This window comes from Periplaneta americana, chromosome 12 (genome assembly GCF_040183065.1).
Source record: "Periplaneta americana isolate PAMFEO1 chromosome 12, P.americana_PAMFEO1_priV1, whole genome shotgun sequence".
NCBI classification, from domain to species: Eukaryota; Metazoa; Arthropoda; class Insecta; order Blattodea; family Blattidae; genus Periplaneta; species Periplaneta americana.
In genome coordinates, this window is record NC_091128.1 from 79,380,393 (window position 1) to 79,406,258 (window position 25,866).

Genomic DNA, 25,866 nt, shown 5'->3' on the forward strand with positions numbered 1-25,866 from the left:
GACGATTTGAGTGGTAAATCGGGAATTGACTATGGATTTTGATGCAGAGAGTTCCATTTTTTCCCTTGGGATTGTGTTATCAAATTTTGTTTGTTGAAGTCTAAGTATGTAGATTTAATAAATCTTTTCACAGAGTAATACGTAGATTTAGTAACAGGTCTGTAAGTAGCAGTGCTGCCCTTTTTTGCTAAAGCATCCGCATTCTCGTTTCACAGGATTCCACAATGGGATGGTATCCATTGGAATACAATTCTTTTATTGAGTGATATTAATTGAGAGAGCATTTTAGTTATTTCTGCTGTTTGAGATGAAGGTGTGTGTTTAGAGACTATTGATAGAATAGCTGCTTTGGAGTCTGACAATATAACTGCATTCCTAAATTTATTGGTGTGGAATAGAAGATTCCTGAGACTTTCACTTATTGCAATGATTTCACCATCAAAACTTGTTGTTCCATACCCAAGAGATCTATAAAGTGAGAAGAGACAGCACGTAACACCTGCACCGGCACCTTGTTCTCTGGAGATCAAGGGTCCGTCTGTGTATAAATGAAGCCAGTTTTGTGGAGGGTACCTAATATTAATTGTCTCTAAAGACAATTGTTTCAGTATTTCAGTGTTTACTTCTGATTTCGGTATTTCTTCTGTTAAATTTAGATTATATTCTATATTTAATAGAGTTAAAGGCTTTGGTTTAATTTGTAAGTTTTCTTTTAAATTCGGGATATTGATTTTCTGTTTTAATTCTTGAAGAATGGATATGAAACTTTTTTGAGTTTTCAATCTACAGAGAGGACTGTATGAATGACAATTGTTTCCTGGTAATCTGATAAGTTTTTCATATTGAATCAGTGCTTTTTCTTCTATTGTCATTTTGATGCTGTTAATATTAGTGAGGAATCTCACAGAATCTATTGGAGTTGTTTTGATTCCACCAGTAATGAGTCTGAGAGCTTGGTTTTGAACATATTCTATGTCGTTTATGAAAGGTGAAGTAATTAAAATTTCTCCTCAGGATATCAGTACTGGCTGTATAAACATTTTGTATGTAGTGTTCAAAGTATTCCTAGAGCATCCCCATTTCTTTCCTGCTAGTCTTTTTAGAAGGGAGAATCTTTTACGAGCTTTTTCAGAAATGTATTTCAAATGGTTGCTCCATGTTAACTTACTATCGAAAATAACTCCAAGATATTTGGATTCATGTCCTAGGAAGGTGTTGGCCATTGTATTGGATATTGAATTCTCTTTCTTTTTTACCGAGTGAAAATATTTGGTAGTTACTTTTGCTTAAATTGAGTGTAATCAAATTTGATGTATTCCATTCATGTAGTTGATTTAGAGCTTTAAGAGCAGAATTTAGAATTTAGTCTCTATGTCTGTAAGATCCGGAAGTCCACAAAACTATATCATCTGCAAATAGTGCTCTTTTCATGTTTGATTCCTCTAATAGGGAGGGCAAGTCATTTATATAAATACTGAATAAAATTGTGCTGAGGACAGTGCCCTGAGGTAGACATCGATATGTTTGTCTGTAACTAGAAAGTGAGTTATTGAATTTAGTGGCAATGAATCCTTGACTAAGGAATTCTGATATCCATCTGAATATATTGCTGGAGATACCTAATTTCTGGAGTTTTATTAATTATTTATTTCTCCAAACAGAGTCATATGCTAACTGAAAGTCAATAAATATTGCCAAGATATCTTCTTTCTTGTTATTTCGAATAAATTTTATTCAGCTTTCTCCAAGTGAAGGCTGCCTAGAAGACAAAGCTTACCATAAAATTGTTGTTATAATGGAAAAAAAATAAAACAATGGAGAAGAAAAAGAATAAGAAATAGAACAATTAGAAATAATTGGAAAAGACTAAACAAAACATCATTAATTCCAGAAGAAATATAAAATTTCCTAGTATCTATTAGCTATTGGATGATCACAGTCGTCTATTTAGCACTGGTTGCAAGACCCAACTTAAGTGAGCAGATCGCCATAGCAAAGAGATCAATCTATATAACTGTAGAGATGGTTTCTTAGGATTTTTATAGATCCCTTCACTGCAGACATAGATACTTCAGTGACAAGAGTTTGTCCTAGACCAAACTGCTTACAAAAATGCGCGAATCTTTTATTTCTTGGCCGGGGCGTATGAGTTGTTCATTGGTAGAGTGTAGTTATCGAAAGCCGGCTTGTCTTGGTGATAAAAGATTTTGGGATTCTAAATACCAAGTTAATCTGTTGGAGATCATGGACTCCATGGTTTTTGCTATCATGCCTAATATTGCTATTGGTCGATAACTATTAACATCTTGAGCAGGTTTCCCTTTTTTGTGAATTGGCACAATGATTGCTTTTTTCCAAGCTGCAAGAATTGTGGTGTTCCATGATAAATTGAAAATGGATAAAAGTACAGACTTGGCTTTTTCCTCCAGATGTTTAAAAAATTCGGAATGAATGTTGTCGGGGCCAGGAGATTTCTTGGTTTTTAAATTTTGTATAGCTAGAGTTAATTCTTTGGAAGTAAAATTTTGATGAAATATTTCAGGTTTTGTACTAGTAATCTTGTTTTTATTATTTTTATGTAATTCTCTTTTGATAAATTTGTCAGTTTTTTTGGTATTGGGACGTAATCTGTGAGAGTTTGCGTAGTGTTTATTAAATGCGTTTGCTATATCTCTACTATCTGTTAGTGTTTTGTTATTATGAATAATAGGTTGGCTAGTATTTTCCTGTGTATTGGAAATATTCTTCAGAAAGTTATATGTTTTTGCGCTATCGGTTCTGTAATTAATATTTTCAATAAATTTATTGAAACTGTTCGTTTTTGCTGTTATGATTGCTTTTTTAAGAATGGCAGTCTTCTGCCTCCAATCTTGAGTATCTTGTGGTGTTTTGCTATGTTTTGCTTTTGTTCTTGCTTTATCTCTACCTATCTTTTCACTCTAATCTACACTGTTAAAATATGCATAACTAAACAAAAGTAACCAATTTATATACCAAAGTTTACCGACATATATATGGTGTACGCTGCACGATGCACAATGCACCACTAACGATACAAAATATGATATATGTAGACTTCGTAGAATTGCCACACGCACCATGCAATCAGGTTGCCGATGTACGGTAGTATAGAGGTGGTGAGCGGCCGCCCGGTCTCGTAGTATAAGCAGTTCATGTTGAGTTGTGACCGGTCCAAATAGACGGAGCAGCTACAGCTAATGTATATCTATGTAGCACTTGTTCTTGCATTAGTGTGGTTGGAATAGTCAAAGCTTAATAATTGTTCAGTGCAGACAAGAATTCAATCAAACATGCTACAATGAGAGTAATTTGCAATTCATTTTATATTTCAGATGTGTCTAGTAATGTCATAAAATAATGTTATAAATTTCAATCAAAGACAACTTCTGCAAATGTTTATTTGCTACATGAATATAAGGTATATAAACGTTTTCGCCTTGTGGGGCATCATCAGATATATTAAAATTATGTGATCTGAACTTACATTAGATTAGATTAGATTAGATTTATAAAAGCAAATACGAGCAGTGTGTAATACATGGTGATAACATTTCGTGAGTTATATGTATACTAATTGTAACAAGAAATAAGATAAAATGATGAATTTCAATGTAGTGTAAATTCAAATATAATTAAAATTGGAATTGTGTGTACATATAACTCATGTTACATTATAATACATATTTATCAAATAGTATTATGCAAATTATGATCATGTTAAAATCAAATGAATAAATGGATAAAATCTTGGGTTAAAGTTATTCAATGTTTAGAAAATGACTCGTCTTGGAGAACTGTGTATCGTACCGAAGATTGCAGTAATCGATGTTATAGGTTGATTGTAATGTGCGTATAAATTATCATTCATATACTGTAAACAAAGAAGTATGATTTATTTATACAAATTATGAGCATTATTTAGTGATCAAATGGGATAGAAGTCTATTTTGGTTTTGGAAAATGTGAAAAGTGTTAAGATTACTTACGAGTACTTTGCTTGGTTATAATCTAAATGTTGTCTAGTTTCGATGCAAATAGTGGTTATCCTTGATCTTTTAGATCTAAATAATGTATCTTTTATAATGCATATCGTTGATGAATTGCTGTGTTTAATTAAGAAAACTGTGTGTATATGGAAGAATTCTGTAAAAACAAGAAATGTTGCCATTAATATTTCGATCATTTTTTAACTATTTTAAGAGAAAAGTGATGTGAGAATGAATAATTAATTCTATGAAAGCAAATATGGGGATATTAATTTGTATAATATTATATTAATAACGGTTTTCAAATTACTTACGTACGTATATGTCTCGGTGTATGTGGGAGTGTTGATGGTTTGAAGCAGACTGAAGTTGGGTGGTCACATTTTCCAAAACCAAAATAGAATTCTATCCCATTTGATCACTAAATAATGCTCATAATTTGTATAAATAAATCATACTTCTTTGTTTACAGTATATGAATGATAATTTATACGCACATTACAATCAACCTACAACATCGATTACTGCAAACTTCGGTACGATACACAGTTCTCCAAGACGTGTCATTTTCTAAACAATGAAAAACTTTAACCCAAGATTTTATCCATTTATTCATTTGATTTTAACATGATCATAATTTGCATAATATTATTTGATAAATATGTATTATAATGTAACATGAGTTATATGTACACACAATTCCAATTTTAATCATATTTGAATTTACACTACATTGAAATTCATCATTTTATCTTATTTCTTGTTACAATTAGTATACATATAACTCATGAAATGTTATCACCATGTATTACACACTGCTCGTATTTGCTTTTATAAATCTAATCTAATCTAAGTTCAGATCACATAATTTTAATATATCTGATGATGCCCCACAAGGCGAAAACGTATATATATATAGTTGTGTCTTTGATTGAAATTTGTAACATTATTTTATGATTTTATAATGAGAGTGTTGCTGTTCCAAATAACTGCCCCTGGAATACCCTTACCCCCGCAGCCAGTCTTGACCCGTTGGGGAACGTGGTTGGATGTTGTTAATTATTATGCAGAACATTACAGCAAAATAATGGAGGTAATTGATGCATTGGATAGCACAGACAGTTCCGCTGTTGCAGCTGCAAAATCATTGTCTTCTGAACAGCTATTGGAAGATATTCTGTTCATTGAGTCTAATTTTAAAATCGTGTCCAAAAGCATCACGCTGTTAGAATCGTCTAAACTACAACTCTCAGAAGCCTTTAATATAGTGTATAAAGTGTCACAAACCATTATCCAAAATAACAATTCACTAATTTCAGAAAAAGTTAAATGTAATTTGAGAAACATTGTTGCTAAAAATTCTGTCTATTCACAACTTCGTATTATAAATGATGTACTATCAAGTCACGACAAGACTTCTGAAGTTGGTGTACTAAAAAGTAGTGACTTTCCGTTCTTCAGATATACACCTATTACATCGTGTGATGTTGAACGTACATTTTCCCAATATAAAAACTGTTTGAGTAACCATCGGAGATGGTTCACTTTGCAGTCGCTCAAAATGTACGTAACTCTTCACTGCAATGCACATATTCAAGGATGATGTGAGTATATTATATTAAATTTTAAGAGATAATATATCTCACTATAAAATAATTGTGTTTTTACATGTTTAGACATTTTCTATTTCAATTATCATTCATTATATTTCTTGAATGCAGGATACAGATTTTATTGTAACCGCAGTATACTGCTCAGTGTTTACATCAGAGGCATACTCCATCCGTTGCACGGTCTATACCGTGTGCGTAGTAAACCTTACGATTCTCGTGGCAATTCCACGAAGTCTAGATATATGATATATAAAGCAGCGAATGATCCGTCTAGGTACATTTGTGTCTCTTGTGTATCATAGGTGCAGTCTGTTGATACAATAGATTATACGAGTATCTAACTGTAAATAATGCTTTCAGTATTATTTGATATGTATATCAATTCTACATACAGTCTATACAAAAGGGTATTATCGTAAGGAAAAATGCTTCAAGAAAATTATGTAACAAACACAAAGCTTTAAATTAAATTTAAATCATACAGGGAATTATGTTGAATTGTAAATTAGATAACAACAAAATTCTATACACTTAGGCCTAGCGATCATTTTAAAGGCGTTTCAATACCTTAGTAACAATGTAATCTTAATGTTTCAAATGAAAAATTTCCCCTTCATTTTATCAGACAGGGCTTTTATCAAGAAAAACGTCATTCTTCTTTCAAGAAAAAATTAATACAAATTTAAGATCTGGAATATCAGAGATATCTGCATCGTCATACTGTTATGTGGAAATGTTCTCGCGGTAACATGATCTATGAAATTCCCACTTATATCTGTTCATTCATCTGCTGAGGTCCGTATTTCTTATCCCTTATGCGAGTTAAAACATTTTCATAGCAGGGCGCAAAATGCCTACGCGGTGTTATTGCACAAGAAAGTTTTATTGTAGTGTATATTTATGTAAATATCTTAAAATGGCGGTTTTTGACTTCAAACAAAACATTAGCCTAGTCTAGATGTCACATAAGTCGTAACATAACAGTGAAGGAGTAGTCGTAATTTGAACAGGAAAAATATCTATTTTTAGTCTTCTCAGTAAACACTTGCAATTATTTTTATTTAGTTTACTGTTTCACTGTTTTGTATGAAATATTATTTATCTCCTCTGATTTCAGAATAATAAACAACTGCTATTTAACCCATTGAAACTGAGATACTCACTTCCAACTCTTCTTCAATTTAACTTCCAAACGCTTAAGCCTTGGTTTTTCTGAACCGACGCATGCGACGTGCGAGACCCGCCTAGCAAAAATCCGGTCTACACGACAGACAGTGAGTAATTTCTAGGGACCGGATTTTTATGTAATATCAAGGTGTGAAATATGTACATATTTATGTAAGAAAAATAAGCTGAATATGTACCAAAATATGTAAAATCATGAAAATATTTAATATCAATATCTGACAGGTATAGGATAGGTAAGACTCCCCAGTTGTGATTTCATAGAGCACCCGACTTTTTTACCGCACACTTGACATATTAATATTTTTCCATCTGTAGCTTCGTCCATCGCAATCCATGATTTTATTTTTGTCGTTAGGGTTGAAGATACAAGGGCCATTTTAGTTAGTTAAAAGCAGTAGATAAACTCACTTGCACTTTATAAGTACTGTAAGTACTAAAACTAGAGTACTGAGTGAAATGAATGACACAACAGTACTGTAAGCACTGTTTTGCTTTACTGGATTACGAGAAAATGTGGGACACATGCATTTTAGCTGCTCCCTGTAAGAAATAAAGTACCTACTAAAACCTCAAACTGTTGTTTGAAAAGTGACATTCCTGTGTCATTCATAACGGTAGGATTATTCCAGCCGAGAACTATAGTTTCTAATTGCTCGGAAAATCCCATTTCCTTATAGGTCTACTAAATTTAAAATAAAGAGGTCAACCAATAACTTGAAAAGCTATTTATTTTAATCTTTCAACATCTTTCCAGTTTGTTCCTTTACTCCAGCTTCTTTTCAAAAGTCGGCTATTTTATTGTGGCTCATGTCAGACTTGACAAAGGTTTTCCCTGGAAGGATTAGAAAGAAGATGAGTAAGTTTGCAAATTGCATGGGAACGGCTTGTGTTAAGACGTGTGCAGAACAATTATAATTCGAGACAAATCATGTCCTCCTCGTCCCACTCCACCGCATGAAGGCAACGCTACTTTCTGAGTGATTTTTATAATACAAGGTAGTTATATGCGAAAGGTTTCCTTTTGTTCAGTCATATTTACAGTGGGTGGTATGGGGTGAGTGCCTCTATTACGTCCTGGAACTAAGGACGTTATGTTTCGTCCCGAAATATATCCTTTCTCGGGTAGGTAAAAAGACTTTTTAAATCTGCGTATTTCAAATTGTAAACTTCCCCAGCAGAAGTTTTTTTTTTTCCTCTTAGGGAAGTAAAAATAAATAAAACCTCTAAACGTGTAGATTTATGTAACACCAAGCCATTCTGTAATACGAGGTAAATATGTAAAAATATGTAGTACCAAATTTTAATATATTAATGGTAATTACAAAATTTGCAAAGATTTGTTATTTATATACGGTTAGGTTGAAAGGAATATAATATGTAATTACATAAAAATCCGGTCCCTAGTAATTTCTATAGCTACTCGCCGGACGCACCGTTCCAGTGTCCTGTGCAAATGAAGGGACTGTGGCGTACTCATCTCAAGTGCGCAGTTGATAAATATTGTAACTTGCATTTTCTTTGCACAAATATAGCCTATGCATTTAACAGAAATTAATTTCTACACATACCGTATTTTCTAACGTTTGAAATGTTGAAAATTATAACAGAATAACCAGCATGGAACTAGTTATAATGTGGAAATTCCGACTCTATCCTTGAAATACATTTACTAGTAACACGTATTAACATTTTATTCAATAGTTAAACAATTCTGTAGGCTTTGAAATCAAAATAATAATAATAATAATAATAATAATAATAATAACAATAATAATAATAATAATAATAATAATGATAATAATACTAATAATATTAATAATAATAGAGGAAAGTGCCCTAAACCGGACTCCTCCCCCTAAAGTGGACCCCCGGTCTCCTGGCTCTGCATTCTCTTGAACTCTAGCAGAACTAAGTGTAAATAGTAGTTCAGGCTTCTACCACTCTGTAGCGGAGTACACACGTCGCCCGCTTCACTTGTTGCTTATCAGTCCGCAATTACGTGTTTTGACAGTGGAAAAAGTTTTTACACTGTGCTACGTTTTTTGTTTTTTCTCCTAGATATTGGCAGTTAAGCCACTCGATCTATATATATCCTCAAATGGTAAGGTTTAAGGTTACTGCTTGTCATTAAACCGTTTAATTTAGATGTTTGGTTAAAAATCTAATGAGTTAACAAAATGTTGGCTATAGTCGCGTAAACCGGACCCCCTTCAGTTGCCTAAACTGGACCCCTTATTTTTTCATGTTTAAAGTCTACCTGCATTTGTACACACTCTTATTCTATTGGAATTCTGTTCCAAATTTCAAGAGAATAATGGGGAAGGAAGGAACAATCGTTACAGCATACCATTCAGGGTGGATCCAAATGAACTCCTACACGCAGTGGTTTCGACACTTCACCGAGTTTGCCAATCCTACAAAGGAAAAACCTGTGCTGTTGCTCTTGGATGGCCACTTTAGCCACACACAGAATATTGATCTGATCAACTTGGCAAAAACAAATCATGTTACAATTGTGTCGCTGCCACCTCACTCTTCACACAAACTACAATCTTTGGACAAAACCTTCATGGTTACCCTGAAGGTTCACTACAGCAAGGAAATCAGGCAGTGCTAAGGCACAATGAACGTGCTGTCAGTGCTTTTGATGCAATGGACCTGTTTGGCAAAGCCTATATTAGATGCCAAACAGCTTAAATAGCAATTAATGAATTTAAAGCAACCCTTGAACAAGAAGCTGTTTTCAGATGCCGAATACATTGAAGAGGCAAACGAAACGAGATTTCTCTTTCTATGAATCCGTGTTAAAGAAACGAACAGCAGAAAATCAGAGCTTTCCAGAGAACGGAGAAGAATGTGATGTGAACGAACCACAAGTTATTGTAGAATTTGACCCAAATCAACGATCAACATCTTCGGCAAGTCAGGGTGTTCCTCTGTCATCAGCTACACTTGAGGATCCTCAGGGTTCCACAACTTCTAAGACAAGCCCGTTTGACATCACTCCCATTCCAAAATTAAAAAAGAGGTTCTCGAATAGGGGGCGAAAGATCTGCAGTTCTACGATCATCACATCTACGTCTTATGAAGTCCAAATGGTGGAAGCTAAGAAAGCTAAAGAAGCAATGGAAGCTGAACAATAAGCACGGAATCGTGCTCAAGGACGCAAAAGCAATCGCGGCCAGGGACGTGATTCAGAAGTACTGCCTTCAAGAAAAGGGAAAGGGCTCGTGAAAAATCGTCTAAATTTTGTGAAAAATGTGAGAATCAAGCACTGAAGATGAAAACAACGTGCCCTCTGGAATATCTGAATTGGATCTCTTCTCGAAAGTTTTCCCATCCAAAGATGATGCTTGGTATGTGTGTTTTGTGACAGAAAATTTTCAGAGGATTCTAAAGAAGAACTTTGGGTCATTTGCGTTATGTCCTGGGACCAAAAAGGACAAGAACTTCTGCTATTTTTGTCGCTAAACGATTTAATTCTGTTGTACGTATTGTGCATTTTTTTTAATACATCCTATATCTCTTTTTAAAAACTAAAACCTGTAATTGTAATATTATATTTATACTTTGAAATTAGATTATGTTTTCTCTCATTTAATACCCTTTTCCGAATTTGTTTAGTGTTATTTTGATTATTTTTACAAGGGGTCCGATTTCGGCAACTATTTTTCAAATCGCCAAAGTGTATGGTTATTGAAAATAATTTTTTTTCATACCAATTTTTAACTATATTTTCTAAAAGTAAAATGTAAATGGTGCTTAACATTATAAAGTAAATATTACATGCTTTTAAAACATAATTTTTTACTGTTTTATATTTTTTTTAAATCAAAAACAAAATGGGGGTCCGCTTTTGGGCACTTTCCTCTAATAATAAAAATAATAATAATAATAATAATAGTAATAATAATAATAACAAAATAATGATAAGAATAAAAACAATAATAATGACATATAATACTTTAAATATCCTTACTATCCATTTCACACTGCGTAGTTTATTATAAAATTTGAAGTACACAGTAAAAGTATTTTCAATTTACTAGAATGTGAAACAAATAATCAATGCAACAGTACTCACTTTCATCAGAGTCTTTTTGAGATTCGCTCATTTTTTTTTCTCCCCTCTTCTGTACCCTATACTTATCGAATTATTCTGCATGGCAGGAAGAGTAGTGTCGTTACTGATTAATTTTTTTTACAATGTTGAGAACTTTGTGGCATACTAAGCATTTTTCCACATTGTTAAATTCTGTAAAAATAATTTTTTCTTCCCAATCTACATTGAATATTGGAGTTGAAGCCTGCTAAGTTTTGAAGAGTCGGAGGGCCCCGCCATTCTGCAGAAGCCAACTTGTGCAGTCGGAGGCAGCGATTTTGGCAGGTGACCTCGAGGACATTTCTAGTAGGCGACCCACTATTGTTTATGTGAGCAGCATGAATGACTGGCGATAACGTTCTGAGTCGTCGTTTATATTTTCATACCCGTAGCTTATATCATTATTATGAAATACATCAGGTACAGTCCGATTCAAAGAATACCTTAAATAGCTTTAAATGACTTTCGTTCGCAATAATTTTACAATACGCCTTCTACATTTTCTAAATTAAAAGGAAAAAAAGCATTGCATATATATAATCCTACCCTTACCAGATTAATATACAAGATTTGCCTACTAATAATGTAGGGATCTTCTACTGTTCGTGTGCCAATTCATGTTAGTAAAATGATGATTCTTCTTATTGATAAGAATATTAATTTGGTTAATTGGGTAAAATTGCATGCCGTGGAAGTTAGATTTATATAAAGGTATAATAAACAGGATTGCAATGGATATTGCAAGAGCAATAATTTCTTAACACACACATTGTGAATAAAACAGAGAAGAAAGAATTTTAAAATATTCAAAATCGTACAAAATATCGGAGAAACCAATTTTTCCTGCACAAATTTCACCAATTGAAAAATATAATTATCATTCACATTAAATATTTTATGGATTCTAAAAAGTTGTTTGTTAATCTAGACTAGAGGTATTGGCTGATGTCTATACTAAATTCCAACACAAAATTCATTCATAATATGTAGAAATTATACTTTTGGATTTTACTAAATGTATACTATCGAAATGTGTTACATTACCTTCCCCCCCCCAAATACTGTACATGTGTTAACTGTGTTTATGTCTATCTGCATTATCCGATGTTTTATTTTTTTAATATAATTCATAGTACTGAAACTGCCATATTGATATCGCACAAATTTTATTATTTGTAATTTTCGTCTCGAAAACCCCTAAGATATACAATTTAATTTTTCACCCATTTTTGTCCCACTCCACCACTTTAGAGACGAAGTTGGACAAAATAGTACCTTATTCGTATTCTGTGATCGCAAAGATCCCCAGATACCGATTTTCGTCGAGATCGGATGACATGAGATTTCTCACTCCCTTCTGCCTTTTCACCAATACTTTAGGAATCTAAGAATGTTTAACCAAAATTGTAAAGAGTAACCTTCTGTATATATATCCCTAAAATTCACTTACAAATTGTTAATAATTGTATATTTACGAATACTTAACCTATTCAGACATTGTGAAGTTGAGAAAGATTGAATATCGATTACTGCAATAAAGAAATTCGATGTTATTCAGTAATGCCAATTGCGAAAAGCGAAATACAGGTTTAATAATGTTAATTACATGTACTGCAATTTTCTCTTATTATTATAACAGAAATACTTTTTCATTATTTGCTGAAATCATAATATAATTTAAACATTTTATAATATAATTACAAATAACCTGATTAATATACTAATTAAATGAAGAATTGTTGAAAACGCAGTTATCAAATCTGAATGAAGGAGTGTAATTTTATTCAGATGGCCTACAATGGACATGGAATTAGAAGATGAAGATGTGGAAGTGGAATTTCACACTTTATTTAGTACTTTGTCGTTATATTATACACTACACCGAGAACTAATCACTATGTAATATTGTGTGGAAACAAGCTATATAGCAATGCTTATGTATTCACACTACAGCGAGACTATGTTGCTAAACAGTGAAGCCATCTCTGAATAGACAATTAAAACACGTATTTTATTACACCATATGAGAGGCAGTTTGATGAAAGACCTAGTATATAATATTCAAGGTCTTTGGGTTTGATATGTGCTGATGTTACATATATTTGAACATCTGACTTTCTATTAGTTGTTTAATTTCATTCACGTAATACAGACTTTATAGGTTACAATTAGGTTAGTTATCTGTGGGCGCGGGACCATGTGTCAGCTGTGCTTTATTTCGACCGTTACTCCATGCTACAGGAAAGCATTTTCCATAGATCGACAAACGCATTTCGCTGTAGTGTGTAACGGAACTGAAGCTGCATCTACACAGTTCAATTTTCCATGCGCTTATGCATGCAATCTGAGAAGAATATTGAAATGATCAAGTTTAAAACGTACGTTCAATTAAGATCCATGAAGATTTTGTGTCTACATGGTGCGCCGTTTTGAACATCACCTTCACTGCGTAAATATATTAATTAATATTAGCAATCAATTTTGCATTCATTATTTGTATGCGTAAAGTTCAAAGAACAGTTTAAGCGTCTATATGCATCTTAATGCATTCATGCTCATCAATTTACGGGAAAACAGTTGGCGACACCGATTAAACAAAAGAACGACCATGCGATAAATTGATAGCGATAAATCTTGCTGCAAAAATTATCGCGATGTTTGACTGTGATTGGATGGAATTCAAAATTTCATTATACTTCATTGGTCGAAAATGGAATGACGTCACATAAACGAAATAGTCATTTTAAATTTTACGTCTCTAGTTAAAAATACTTTAGTGAATTTTTAAAATCGTTGACTCCTTTATTTCTCCTCTCTGCTTCGTTAGGAAGTGAAAAAAAAAAACTCAAACGTTATTTGAAGGGAGTACATGAAATTTAATTTTTTTTTAATTCCTTATAAATTTTAAAAACAATTCTGAGAGATGAGATGAATAGGCTAACCCAATTTTATGAGTGAGTCTTAGTTTTAAGTTTAAAGGCTGGTTAAAAGAATAAATCGGTGTAATTATTTTGATCATTACTGCCTCCCATGTTCCAACTCTTAATGTTCGTATTTCGTAAAAGTAAGTGTTATCTATTAACTAAGGATTAACAGAAAGCTACGTATAGGGTTTAAGGATATTTAAGTTGACGAATCAGTCAGTATGTTGATTATAAAATAGTTTTTTTATTATACAGGGTGATTCACAAGGAAAGGTCAAACATTTAGGATACGATATCTTAGGCCATTTTGAGTGAAAAAGTTCCTATGAACATAGGTCCGTTTTCGAACGATGGCGGAGTTAGATGCATATTTTTGGTAAATCGTCTCGCCCCATTGTGAATCAGACGTTACCATATGCTGCTGACGTGAGACGAGGCATGAGACAAGGTCAAGGTCGCAATGAATGACGTAACATTGGAATTTGCATTGTGAACGATGTAGATAAGAGGAAGAAACCGGGTGGTGAGGTATTACAAATGTCCAATCGCCTGCCCTTTTCTGATGTAACGACACAAACCCGCAGATAACACAATCATCAATTCACAGCAGTCCAGTCAGCTACCTACAGTACAGTAGTTATACAGGTACAGTTATCGGAAGTGTTAAGTTGTGTTTTTCAAGATGCCTTATAAATTTTCGACTACAGAATACGCCGATATTCTGTACGTTTATGGTTTGTGTGATGGAAATTCCTTGCGTGCCATCGCTGAATATGAACGACGCTTTCCGAACAGAAGGATACCATATCGAAGAGTACTTACTGTCTATGGGGTTGGATGAAAGACTTGGTATAGCAAAGGAAGGGGGAAACGAGAGAGGCTAATCGACCGTATTTCGGATGCGGCATAGACAACAGTTACGTGCAATTCTCCCGCTCGATGAGCGCGATTCACGCCCGAGCGCAACAGTGCATTGAAACAGAAGGAGGTACCTTTGAAAATGTGCGAAAACATCGACCCCGACATCTAGAATATTAGGTAGCTATGTTCTATAAACTTTAAATTTGTCCGTTATCTGTCTCTAAATGCGAGTTAGTAAAATGAAATCTTAGAAGTTTTTGTGAAATCAAAGAGCCATATGTCGGTAACCGTTCGAAAACGCACCTATATTCATATGAACTTTTTGACTCAGAATGACTTCAGATTTCACATCCTAAATTTTTTACTTTTCCTCGTGAATCACCCTGTATAGATTGTCTTTACTCTTATGTCCTATCCATTCCAGCTTCAGTTTGCTTGCTGCAAAGATATCAGCCGACCTTGCATCGGTGAGTAACTCGCTCTGGAGTTCAGATTAAAAAAATCCGTCTGCCAAAATCGCTGGCTCCTACAATACACTATGATGTACACATCAGCTGATGTCATTCAGCACTGAACGTTGCAACGAGCCTTGCTCAGCAGCGCACAGGACGGAAGAAACCTGAGTTGAGGATGGCTGCTCTAGATCAAAAGCTATTTGCTGAAGCAGCGCAGAAATCTGGCTGGACGAATCGGTCCGATTTCTGCGAAGTTGCGCAGACAGCGGACCTAGCAGCTATAGAAACCATTCACTATCTCTCGTGTAGTCCGGATTTGTCCACCTCGCACCTCGCATGCGTCGGTTCAGAAAACCCAAGGCTTAAAATAGTACAGGGAAGTGTACACTTCACACATAGACCTTAGCGTAAAAGAAACAGGCAATTGTACCTAGTTTCTTCTCAGGCTGTGATCTAGCAGTTAAAAAATTAACTATGTAGGAGAAATTTCTAGTATTTTCTATCGATAAATTATCTAAGTTGAAATACGAGTTCCGGCCACCGGCGTAGCTCAGTCGGTTAAGGCGCTTGCCTGCCTGTCTGAAGTTGCGTTCAGGCGCGGGTTCGATCCCTACTTGGGCCGATTATCTGATTGGGTTTTTCCGAGCTTTTCTCCAACCGCAAGGTGAATGCCAGGTAATCTATGGCGAATCATCGGCCTCATCTCGACAAATACCATCTTGCTATCACCAATTTCATCGACGCTAAATAACCTAGTAGTTGATAAGCGTCGTTAAATAACCAACTAAAAAAATACGGGTTCAAAGAACGAATGTGTGATAAAATTAATAATATACTATATCAAAGCATCTAGCAGTCAACCGAATTTCACATATGCATATCAATATACTGAATTCCTTCCAGTGTAACCTTCAGTAGGCAGCTTCTTATCATCTAGTGACCCAACCAATTCCTTTTTCTCTTTCTGATCAGTTTCAGCATAATTCTTTTTTCCCTTCACTCTTTCCAACACAACTTCATTTCTTATACTATCTGTCCACTTCACACTCTCCATTCTTCTCCATATCGACATTTCAAATGCTTCTATTCGTTTCTCTTCATTTTGTCGTAATTTCCATGTGTCTGCCACATACAATGCCACACTTCACACAAAGCACTTCACTAGTCTCTTCCTTAGTTCTTTTTCCACAAGTCAGCAGAAGACGCTCCTTTTTCTATTAAAAGCTTCCTTAGCCACTGCTATCCTCCTTTTGATTTCCTGCTGCAACTCATATTACTGCTTATACTGTAGTAGCCTACATCCCAAGTATTTGAAGCTGCCCAATTGTTCTACTGCCTCATTTAGAATTTCAGATGATAGACGATATTAAGATTTGTGGATCACATGCGGAGACTAGGAGAAAGGCAGAAAATAGTAAAGGTTGGAGAATGCTGAGTTTACAGTGAAAGACCTGTCCATGGGTAGGCCTACTTACGTAAGTATGTATGTATGTATTTATTATTATTATTATTATTATTATTATTATTATTATTATTATTATTATTTCCTCCGCTGTGGAGTAACGGTTAGCGTGTCTGACCATGAAATGAGCGGAACCGAGATAAAATTCTAATTGAAATAAGTTACCTGGTTGAAGCTTTTCTCGGGATTTTCCCTCAACCCATTAAGAGCAAATGCTATATAACTTTCGGCGCTGGTCCCTGGATTCATATCGCTGGCGTTATCACCTTCATCTCACTCAGACGCTAGATAACCATCGCAGGTGATAAAGTTTTGGATTAAAGAGAGATCAATCTACAAAAGAATTTTAGAAGGTTCTTGATTTCTGACAGTATGCATTGGCTTTTCTAATTTATTTGACGCTTGACACTTTCCATTGCATTGTTTGAATTTCAGTTCAAGGAGGTTGGACCACGCTGTAAGTCTTATTTATTACTAGCCGTACCCGTGCGCTCCGCTGCACCCGTTAGAAATAAATATAAAGTAATTACATAATTAAAATAGGACATTTGATCCAGGGAACATTCGTGTTTGATAGAAGGGTAAATCGTTTATTATGTTACTTAATTTAAATTGTATTTGCATAATTAAATTGCGATCATTTTGATCCAGAGACCACTCATTTGGCCATAAAAATTATTTTAGGAAATACAGGAAACGAATGTACAGAATAGCCTATCAAGTTTTCTGTGCATAAGAAGCTATTTTAATCTTACCTGTCCTCGATTCACTCAGAAGTTACTGTAATAACATTACAGCATTATGTCCATCTAGAGAAACTACACTTTCCAATGGTGAATTAATAATTAATTATATAAATCGGTTAATTTAGCTTCCGATATTACTCGTACTTCATACAAACGCAGAAACATTATCTGTAGGCTATCTTTCATATATTTCGATTGTTGCTGTCCAAGGCCCCTTATAGACGAAGTCATTTGTTTTTTAATTCATTACACGGCCTTAGATGGCAGTTATTCTAATTTTAAAACTAATTTATCTCATTAAATATCGGTCCTATCAAACTTTTCAAGGAATAAAACTTATCGAAAATTATTTTTAAAGAAACTTTTGTTATGTAACATTTTTCACAAAAATCAATAATAAGCGAGATATTTCGATTTATTTAATTCGGGCCACCTTATAACCACCCTTTTAAATAATGTATTTTGAATGCCATATAGCCTAAAATCTAAGTTACAACGAACTTAATTTATATTCCAATTTTCATCGAAATCCGTTCAGCCATTATCGCGTGAAAAGGTAACAAACATACAGACAGACAGACAGACAGACAGACAGACAGACAGACAGACAGACAGACAGACAGACAGACATACAAACAAAAATTTCAAAAAAGCGATTTTCGGTTTCAGGGTGATTAATTATATATGTTAGGACCAATTATTTTTGGAAAATCGAAAATTACCAGAAAAATTTCGGCTACAGATTTATTATTAGTATAGATTAAGGAGCGGATTCCTATGTAATTAAATATTTTTCTTGCGTGTGGTAAAACACAATTAACAAAGTTAAAAATTCTGAATGTCAAGTTTGAAGTTTAAAACCCGAATTTTATTTCACATAAAAACACATATTTTCACAAAAAAATTATGTAAATACATATTTTCAGGAAATCTATTATAAACACACAAATCTTGGAATTTTTTTACTTAAATAATTTTTTACAAGAACTTTTAAATATTTTAAAAATAAATCAATTATATCACTCAGAAATACGTTATCTTTTTAAGAATTCTTGGTTGCTTCGTGCTTCTATGGGCTATGTGGTGTATCCGTGATTCCTTTTGTAATAGTAACGCCTCAAGTTCTGAGAACTGGTAGGTAGCATATCAGTGTTTTTATATGAGAATAAATTAACGTGGACAAGTAGGAGATTTTGCAACACATAATTAGGAATGTTTATTGTTGCTGAAGATGATTTCATTCCGCGCTTTGTTTGTGAAACACAACGGATAAGAGCTCGGGTATAAACATTATTTAATTTAAACAAATCTCTCGCCTCTCGTCCATACCTATGAAGTGAGGAAATACATCTTGTTGTGATTCCCCGTTATCGGACCATAAGCATAAGCGTCGCTATAGGAAGCTTTTCTCCGACATTGTCAGTCAGTAGCTAGAAACATTTTTTTATGTTAAGACGTGTGTATATTAGCCTCTTAAGATGCATAAAATCAAATCGAGTTTAAGATCGCGTCTACAGCAATATATAGATGAATTTAAAAACATTTTTACTACCGACGGAAAAGTGTTATTTTGCCAACCTTGTGGTAAATCAGTAAGTGCAGATCAGAGCTCTCAGGTAACCCAACATTTGTCTGGAAACAAGCACATTGCCGCTGCTTCACGTGTGCATTCACGGCAAAACAGTGGATATAAAAAAATGTGTAAAGTTGTTCAAGTATTGGAGGGTGTGCCTGTAGGTGAAATTGACGGTGTAGGTGTTTGTGACATTCCTCTCTTTAAATATGCACGTCTGACGTCCTGTGATGTGGAAAGATCGTTTTCACAGTATAAGTCGTTGTTCAGAGATAATCGGCATGCATTTGTGACGGAGAATTTGGAAATGACCTTTGTTGTTCTCTGCAATTCTCGGACAACTACTAGCAACTGATACTCAAGTGTGGTTGGTGAGTACCTACAACCCGTTTCAGCTCACGTTATCCGCGGCGTCTTTGTGAACCATCCGTTACGTCATACACTGTACAGTCGCGAGAGAATATTAGTCTAGCAGTCTAGACTAGAGCAGCGTGAGGGGCGTGTCTACAATCCGTTCAAGCATTTTAATACTGCATTAGTGAATTATTTAGTTGTATTATCATTGAATATACTGTGCATTGAATCGAACGGTACGTATTTATACTCCACTGAAGCATTTTAATACTGCATTAGCGATTCATTTAGGTGTAATACCTTCTAATATGTTGTGTATTGAATGAAACGTTTCGTGTTTACATGCCGTTGACGCATTCTAATACTACATTAGTGATTTATTTAGTTGTAGTATCATTGAATACACTGTGCATTCAATCAATTTCAGTTTAGGTTTTATATAACCGAATCCATAAGATAGCCTAATGTACTGTGTGGAATTTTCAGGGAAGGATTGCAATTGTGACAAAATATGGAAACTCCTCCAAAGAAGAAACAATCCCCGAAAGTGTACAATTCTCAAAGCAGGAAGATAATTTATAACGTATTGAAATTTTGTAGAGAGGAAAAAAAGGGCGGGTCTCATTCTACCTTTAGTAAAAGCAGTAGAAAGAGCAGCAAAAGCCGTTGGGGGTAACCTAAGCGAAAAAACAATAAAAACAATTGGGAAAGAGTGTGAAAGAGCAGAAAAACTAGGAATTCAAATATTAACTCCCGGTAAAAACCCAAGACGCACAAAAGTAGTAGAGCTAGATGACTTTGACAAGTGCGCTATTCGGAGAACGTTTCTGGAATATTATGAACAGCATAGAGAAATTCCTACCCTGATAATACAGTACCTTATATAGGCCGAACCTAAATAATTTACGAACTATTATAATTTTTAACTGTATAACATTAACCTAATGTAATACTGTTCATTGTCAGGTACTACAGACGTTAAGGAATCCTGTTATACTATGATCGCTTCCATTCTACTGTTGCATGGTATGCGAGAACCTACATAATTTATTTAAATTTAAATTTATTTATTTATTTAAATTCAAATATACAGAATAAAGAAATATAATTACAAAAACAAACAAAGAGAAATACAAATAAAATAATACAAGCAATATAAAAAGAAGATACAGTAGTATTAACAAAATTTGAGACCGAATGAGCAGCGCTCGTGCTCGGTCGCAGTTCAGATATATTATTAAAATAAAAAAAAAATAAATAAAAATAAAAAAATAAAATAAAATAATAATAATACTAATAATATAAATAAATAAGTAAAATAAAATAGGAACTAAAATATAATTACAGCGGCAATGGAATTAAGTATATAATATAATATTAACACTAGAGAAGAATAATATCGCAATGTCTATAACATTGCAACACGTACTGTACCATGTTTCCTACCCCCGCAACTCCGCTTGCGGCCTACAGTCACCGTAGTTCTGATGTAAACAGAGACGGTAGCGACATCACTCCGAGAGGTAACGAAAAGTGGAACAGGTAGTAGTAACATTTTTTTTTTTCAAGCTAAGTAAGGTATTTTGTCATATTTAAAAAAAAATATATTTTTTTTATTTTTAGCAAATATTTTCGTACTTTTTAGCACATAAAAATAAATATATTTAAATTTTTAGCACATAAAAATCCGCTCCCTATTTATTATAAATTTATAATAAAAATAATTTCACAAGTAGTAGATCTATAAGCCTAAATACTGTACGCAAAGAATGTGTTTATAAATAAAGAATTGCAATTAGGTGATATAATGATATAATTACTGTACTAATGATGTCATGTTTATTCTATAATTTACTCAGTTCACTGTTATAATCCATGCCGTTACTCTTCCGTAAGTTAGAAGAAATCGCTGCTTGTTCGGAAGTGGCATTTCCCTCCCTCCAGCTGCACACCCATCCCGAACACGGTGTGCACGTAGCTCGCCCCGTAGTGGAAGTCCTTGGGAATGTCAGGACTAATATAAGAAAAGACATCAAAATATACAGGGACATCACTTTATTTTTACCAACATTTTTAACATTAACCTGGCTATACTCGGAAACACTGTTTCTCCCTTCCATTACAGGAGTTTGATGTTACTAGTGCAATATGTAAACAAATCATTTTACTAGGTATAAGAGGAGAGAAAAGTAGTGTATCCATTTATGTTGTAGGGAAATACGATATTACAATTTTCAGTTTGATGATCACTTTTACGGAATTTATCAAAATACAGTAGAGTAGTAACATTTTTTTTTTTTTTTTCAAAAACTCAACATTTCAGGCGGCTATGTTCGTTATGTAATGTCTAATTTATTTAGCATATTAATTATTGTTGTTATCATACAATATAGAGAGTGCATTTAAATTGAGGGGGTCATAAGTAAAGGGCTGTAAGTGCACTTAAGTTACTTTTGAGAAAATAGGGTTTAAATATTTAAGCTTTCGTAAAATCGGTGAAATTTTTTATTTAAATTTTAATGTGTGATGCGATTAAAATATCCCTTTACCACTAAAATTTTAGATACTTTTGCTTACACTGGATGCATTTCACTCATGTTATTACAAATGTCACTAGCATTCCTTTGCTTCTAGCCACCTGAATTCAAAAAAAGCTAATCTGAATTTTTAAACAAGTTGCTGAGAATGGTTGTCGTTCATTACAATGCAGGCTTCAATGCAGTACGCATACTATTAAAAACATTTGAGGCATATTCTCTGAAATTGAATTTATCGTTTCTTGAATATAATTTTTATATAGGTTCTTTCTTCTATAGAAAACGCAATCATATTTATGAAACACACTATACACTGCAGTGTTTACTTCACTGCTTGAAGACTTCGAATGCAACAGCGGCCGTAAGTTTGTGTGTCTGACGGGAGCAAGGACATTAGTGAAGGGGTGAGAGTGAAGTACATTCAGAAATGCAGGTACAATAAAAATGCAAGTAAAAATAAAATGATGTCCCTGTATAAAGAGTGGAAGTAATATAACTGAACAGATTTTAACAGCTTATTCTTTGGATAGAGTACAACAAAAATGTTCTAATGCCGCTTTAGTACCAAATGAATACATTTCTCAAGACACGAGTCATTTTCCAATAATTGTTAACACTATTTTTTCCATACTGTACGTATGATTTTGACTTTTAGATCTACCATCACTGAAACTGGTCAGGAATGATTTATCCCTTTGTAGTTTTCAAATAAAATGGACGATTTTCTTACAAATTAAATAAAAGATTAACATATATCGTTATTTCCTGCCGTTAGGAAGTCTGACAACTCCACTGCATTGACTGAGGTACGGAATGCTGCTATTCAGATCCGAGTTCGTGCGTGTTCGTAGGTGAGCCGGCAATGCTCTCTTGCGAAATCATGCAGACTTTCAGTGTAATTTGCTAATTAACCATGCACTTAATTACAAAACGCATAATAGGATTTTCTTATTTTTATGCTTTCTATTGCCCCCTTGAATCTGCAAGGTTCAACTCTGTGTATTTTTTCCGCAGATGGACAATTTGCAACTTCATTGACGATCTCCGCTAGATAAAATAAATATATAGGCTAAACAAACAAATACTTAAATAAAAAATAATAATACAAGTTTATCTGTTCTTACAGGTGCAGTTCGTTTACTACATTCTTCACAACTTGCCCGCAGTGTTACAGAAAGACTGTGGATTCCCTGCGTTCGCGGGAGCAGTGATATGTTCGGGAAGCGTATTCATGTTTTATCTCTTCTCGAAATTCTACATGAAGACATACTGGAAGACAAAGGACAACTAAGTTCTCTGTAATTCCTTCTCATTGCTTAATTTGTGTACTCCACATGAAGGAATAACGTGCAAATTTAAACGAAGTATCTCAGCTTGTCTTTTCAACTTGTAGAACTATTTCTTACAAGTGTGCAAATTAAATAATGAACACTTCCCGCCAAGAGTACCTTCGGAGTTTCTAGCCTCTTTTCGTTGCTGGTGTCGGTCTTTAAAGATCTGAGACGCAGGTCTGAATGACTTTATCGCTATAGTCCTGAGTTTGGTTACTTTGAGTTATATGTACATGTATCATACTAACGTTGTCAGACCTATTCAAGGCTGTAATGAGTCCGTCTCTCCGCTCCATTTCGTGTGTTTATACCTGCTTATTGTGTCTGTGGGAATAGCACTCACGCACAAAATATATTGTCACGTGGATTTAATATTTGAATATTCACAATTGGATATTAATTAATGTTGAAATATATAAAATATATTTCGGCATTGATGTTTCAACTTTCGTTCAATTAGAAATGTTCCTATATATATATATATATATATATATATATATATATATATATATATATATATATATACATATATATATTTTGTTTAGGGTATATGCATAAGCGTCTCTAATGCCAAATTGTACAAATTAATAATTATGAATACTTGTTCTACTAGTGAAAGGTTTAACTGGACACAGCCTATGTATGTACACGTCTATAAATAATTAAATTATGAAAATTACAATAATCCAGTGAATCACACAGAGTATTCCGAATCTCACCGGACCGGTGGACAACAATGACGTCACGCTGCAGTGAAATAGGAACAAAACTGCTGCAAGGATCGATGGCTGTCATGGCGACTGTGTAAGTTGTTGTCTGTGCTACGATAGCAAAATTTTTAGAAATTTCCGTACTGTCATCTCGTTCAAAGAAAAGAGGGCATAAACAATTTATTTCCTGAACCGATAGTAATAACTGGTCCGTTGACATGTTCGCTCATAAGCCATTAACATACTGTTTTTACTTTGTGCTCATTACAAACAATACAGCAGAACTAAAGCAGAACACACCGCCAAGACAAAACAGTGCACGATGTCATTCGTCTGCTACTTCCCGCCCTACACAAGAACCAGTCAGATTCACTGATGGCGGCTGATGGAGACTGCCACCACCTCTGCAAGCTGATGGCACCGGTGTGACACCGATGGAGAATCAGTCACGCCATAGGTGAAATTCGGAACAACGTGAAGCCATCAGATTGCTCAGCGCTGAGATTTGGAATACGCTCACAGTAAAGACAAAATCATTTACACTGACTACTAACTTATTGGTTTCTTTCGGCACATTGACTACCTTACTCACTCTAAATTGTGGTCGGCCTGGTTGGCGAAGTTGGTATTGCGCAGGCCTACTATGCCCGAGGTTGCGGGTTCGATCCCGGGCCAGGTCGATGGCATTTAATTGTGCTTAAATGCGACAGGCTCATGTCAGTAGATTTACTGGCATGTAAAATAACTCCTGCGAGACAAACTTCTGGCACACCGGCGACGTTGATATAACCTCGGCAGTTGCGAGCGTCGTTAAATAAAACTAACATTCTAACATTCTACACTGTGTGTCTGGGGTTCAATGCCACTGATCTACATATACCTCAAAAGCAGGCTTCGGCCTAGGGACACAGAGTAACCAGTTTGAGATTTAGAGTACACGGAATATAAATGACGTCATGACCCATGTGGAAGGGTGATTGCAACAGCACAGGTGAGTCCGTAATGTGCATTAGCGTTGTGTGTATTGCTACTTGGCTGCGGTACGTGTAAAGGCCCGCTCCCATTTAGCGGAATCGAATCGAACAAAATTTATTTTCACAATGTATTTAAACGGAAGATAGCAGAAAGCGGCGCGTCGAATCGAATCGAAGCTAAGCGAAACGAACAGAACAGAATTCATGAGCTAGAATATTTATTCCACTGCCGGAATAGAATTTCTTGTTTCTTGTTTCTCGTGAAGCCTTCGTGAAAAAAACAAATGAACCACATCCATTCTTGACTGCTTAATTTGTTTACTAATGAAAGGTATTGCTGAAATAGTACATATACAAAAATCACAATGTATTTTGAACGAAGAAAAATTAATAAATCTTGTGTAAAATTATTCTCTTTTGTATGACAAAATACAAAACACAAAATTACTGTTCGATTCGATTCCACTAGATGTGAGTGGCAACAGACTTTTCGTTTCGATTCGATTCGGTTCGATTCCAGTAAGTGGGAACGAGCCTTGACAGGCTTCGGCGTAGGGACACCTGATTGAAGGTTATAACTGGCGTTAATACTTTAATGGTAGATATTTATTGTCTACACTAGGAATGTACTGTATATACTCCATCTGTACAGGGCGAAATATATTTTGTGCCATTCTATGACGGATTGTTTACATGTTGAGACACGAAGTAACGGCGTGCTGCATCTCCCACTCCACTCGACCAAAAACCAACTATCGTCCGTGCGTTCTCAACTTCATGCGTTTCTGTGCCCATGACCGAAGTCTCCTCATAAGCAAATACACTGTTGCGGGTTGCTTGTTGGTTCTGGGTAACCAAACGCAGGACTCTATTTATCACTTGTATTGTAAATGTATTAATTGTGATTTGTCTGCTAAAATTTTATGTTAATAGTATAATGGGGCATAATTCTATTTTTTCTGTAATACAATTTTTAACTAATAAACACACTCAGTTTTACAATCCATCATGATCATGAAGTGTATGCAT

At 34.5% G+C, this 25,866-nt stretch overlaps 1 protein-coding gene across 5 annotated transcripts in view; it reads left to right on the forward strand.

Moving 5' to 3' along the window:
• Window positions 1-25,849, forward strand: part of LOC138710595 (very long chain fatty acid elongase 7-like) — a 73,057-nt gene extending 47,208 nt beyond the window's left edge. For 3 of the 5 annotated variants that reach the window (XM_069841594.1, XM_069841591.1, XM_069841592.1), the window contains one exon: window positions 22,949-25,849. In XM_069841594.1, coding sequence (XP_069697695.1) covers window positions 22,949-23,124 — 176 coding nt within the window. In that variant the 3' untranslated portion in view covers window positions 23,125-25,849. Of the gene's footprint in view, window positions 1-16,495; window positions 16,626-20,251; window positions 20,341-22,948 lie in introns of those variants that run through there. The other 2 variants (XR_011335276.1, XM_069841595.1) reach the window with 2 other exon arrangements.
• The last annotated feature ends 17 nt before the right edge of the window (window positions 25,850-25,866 follow it).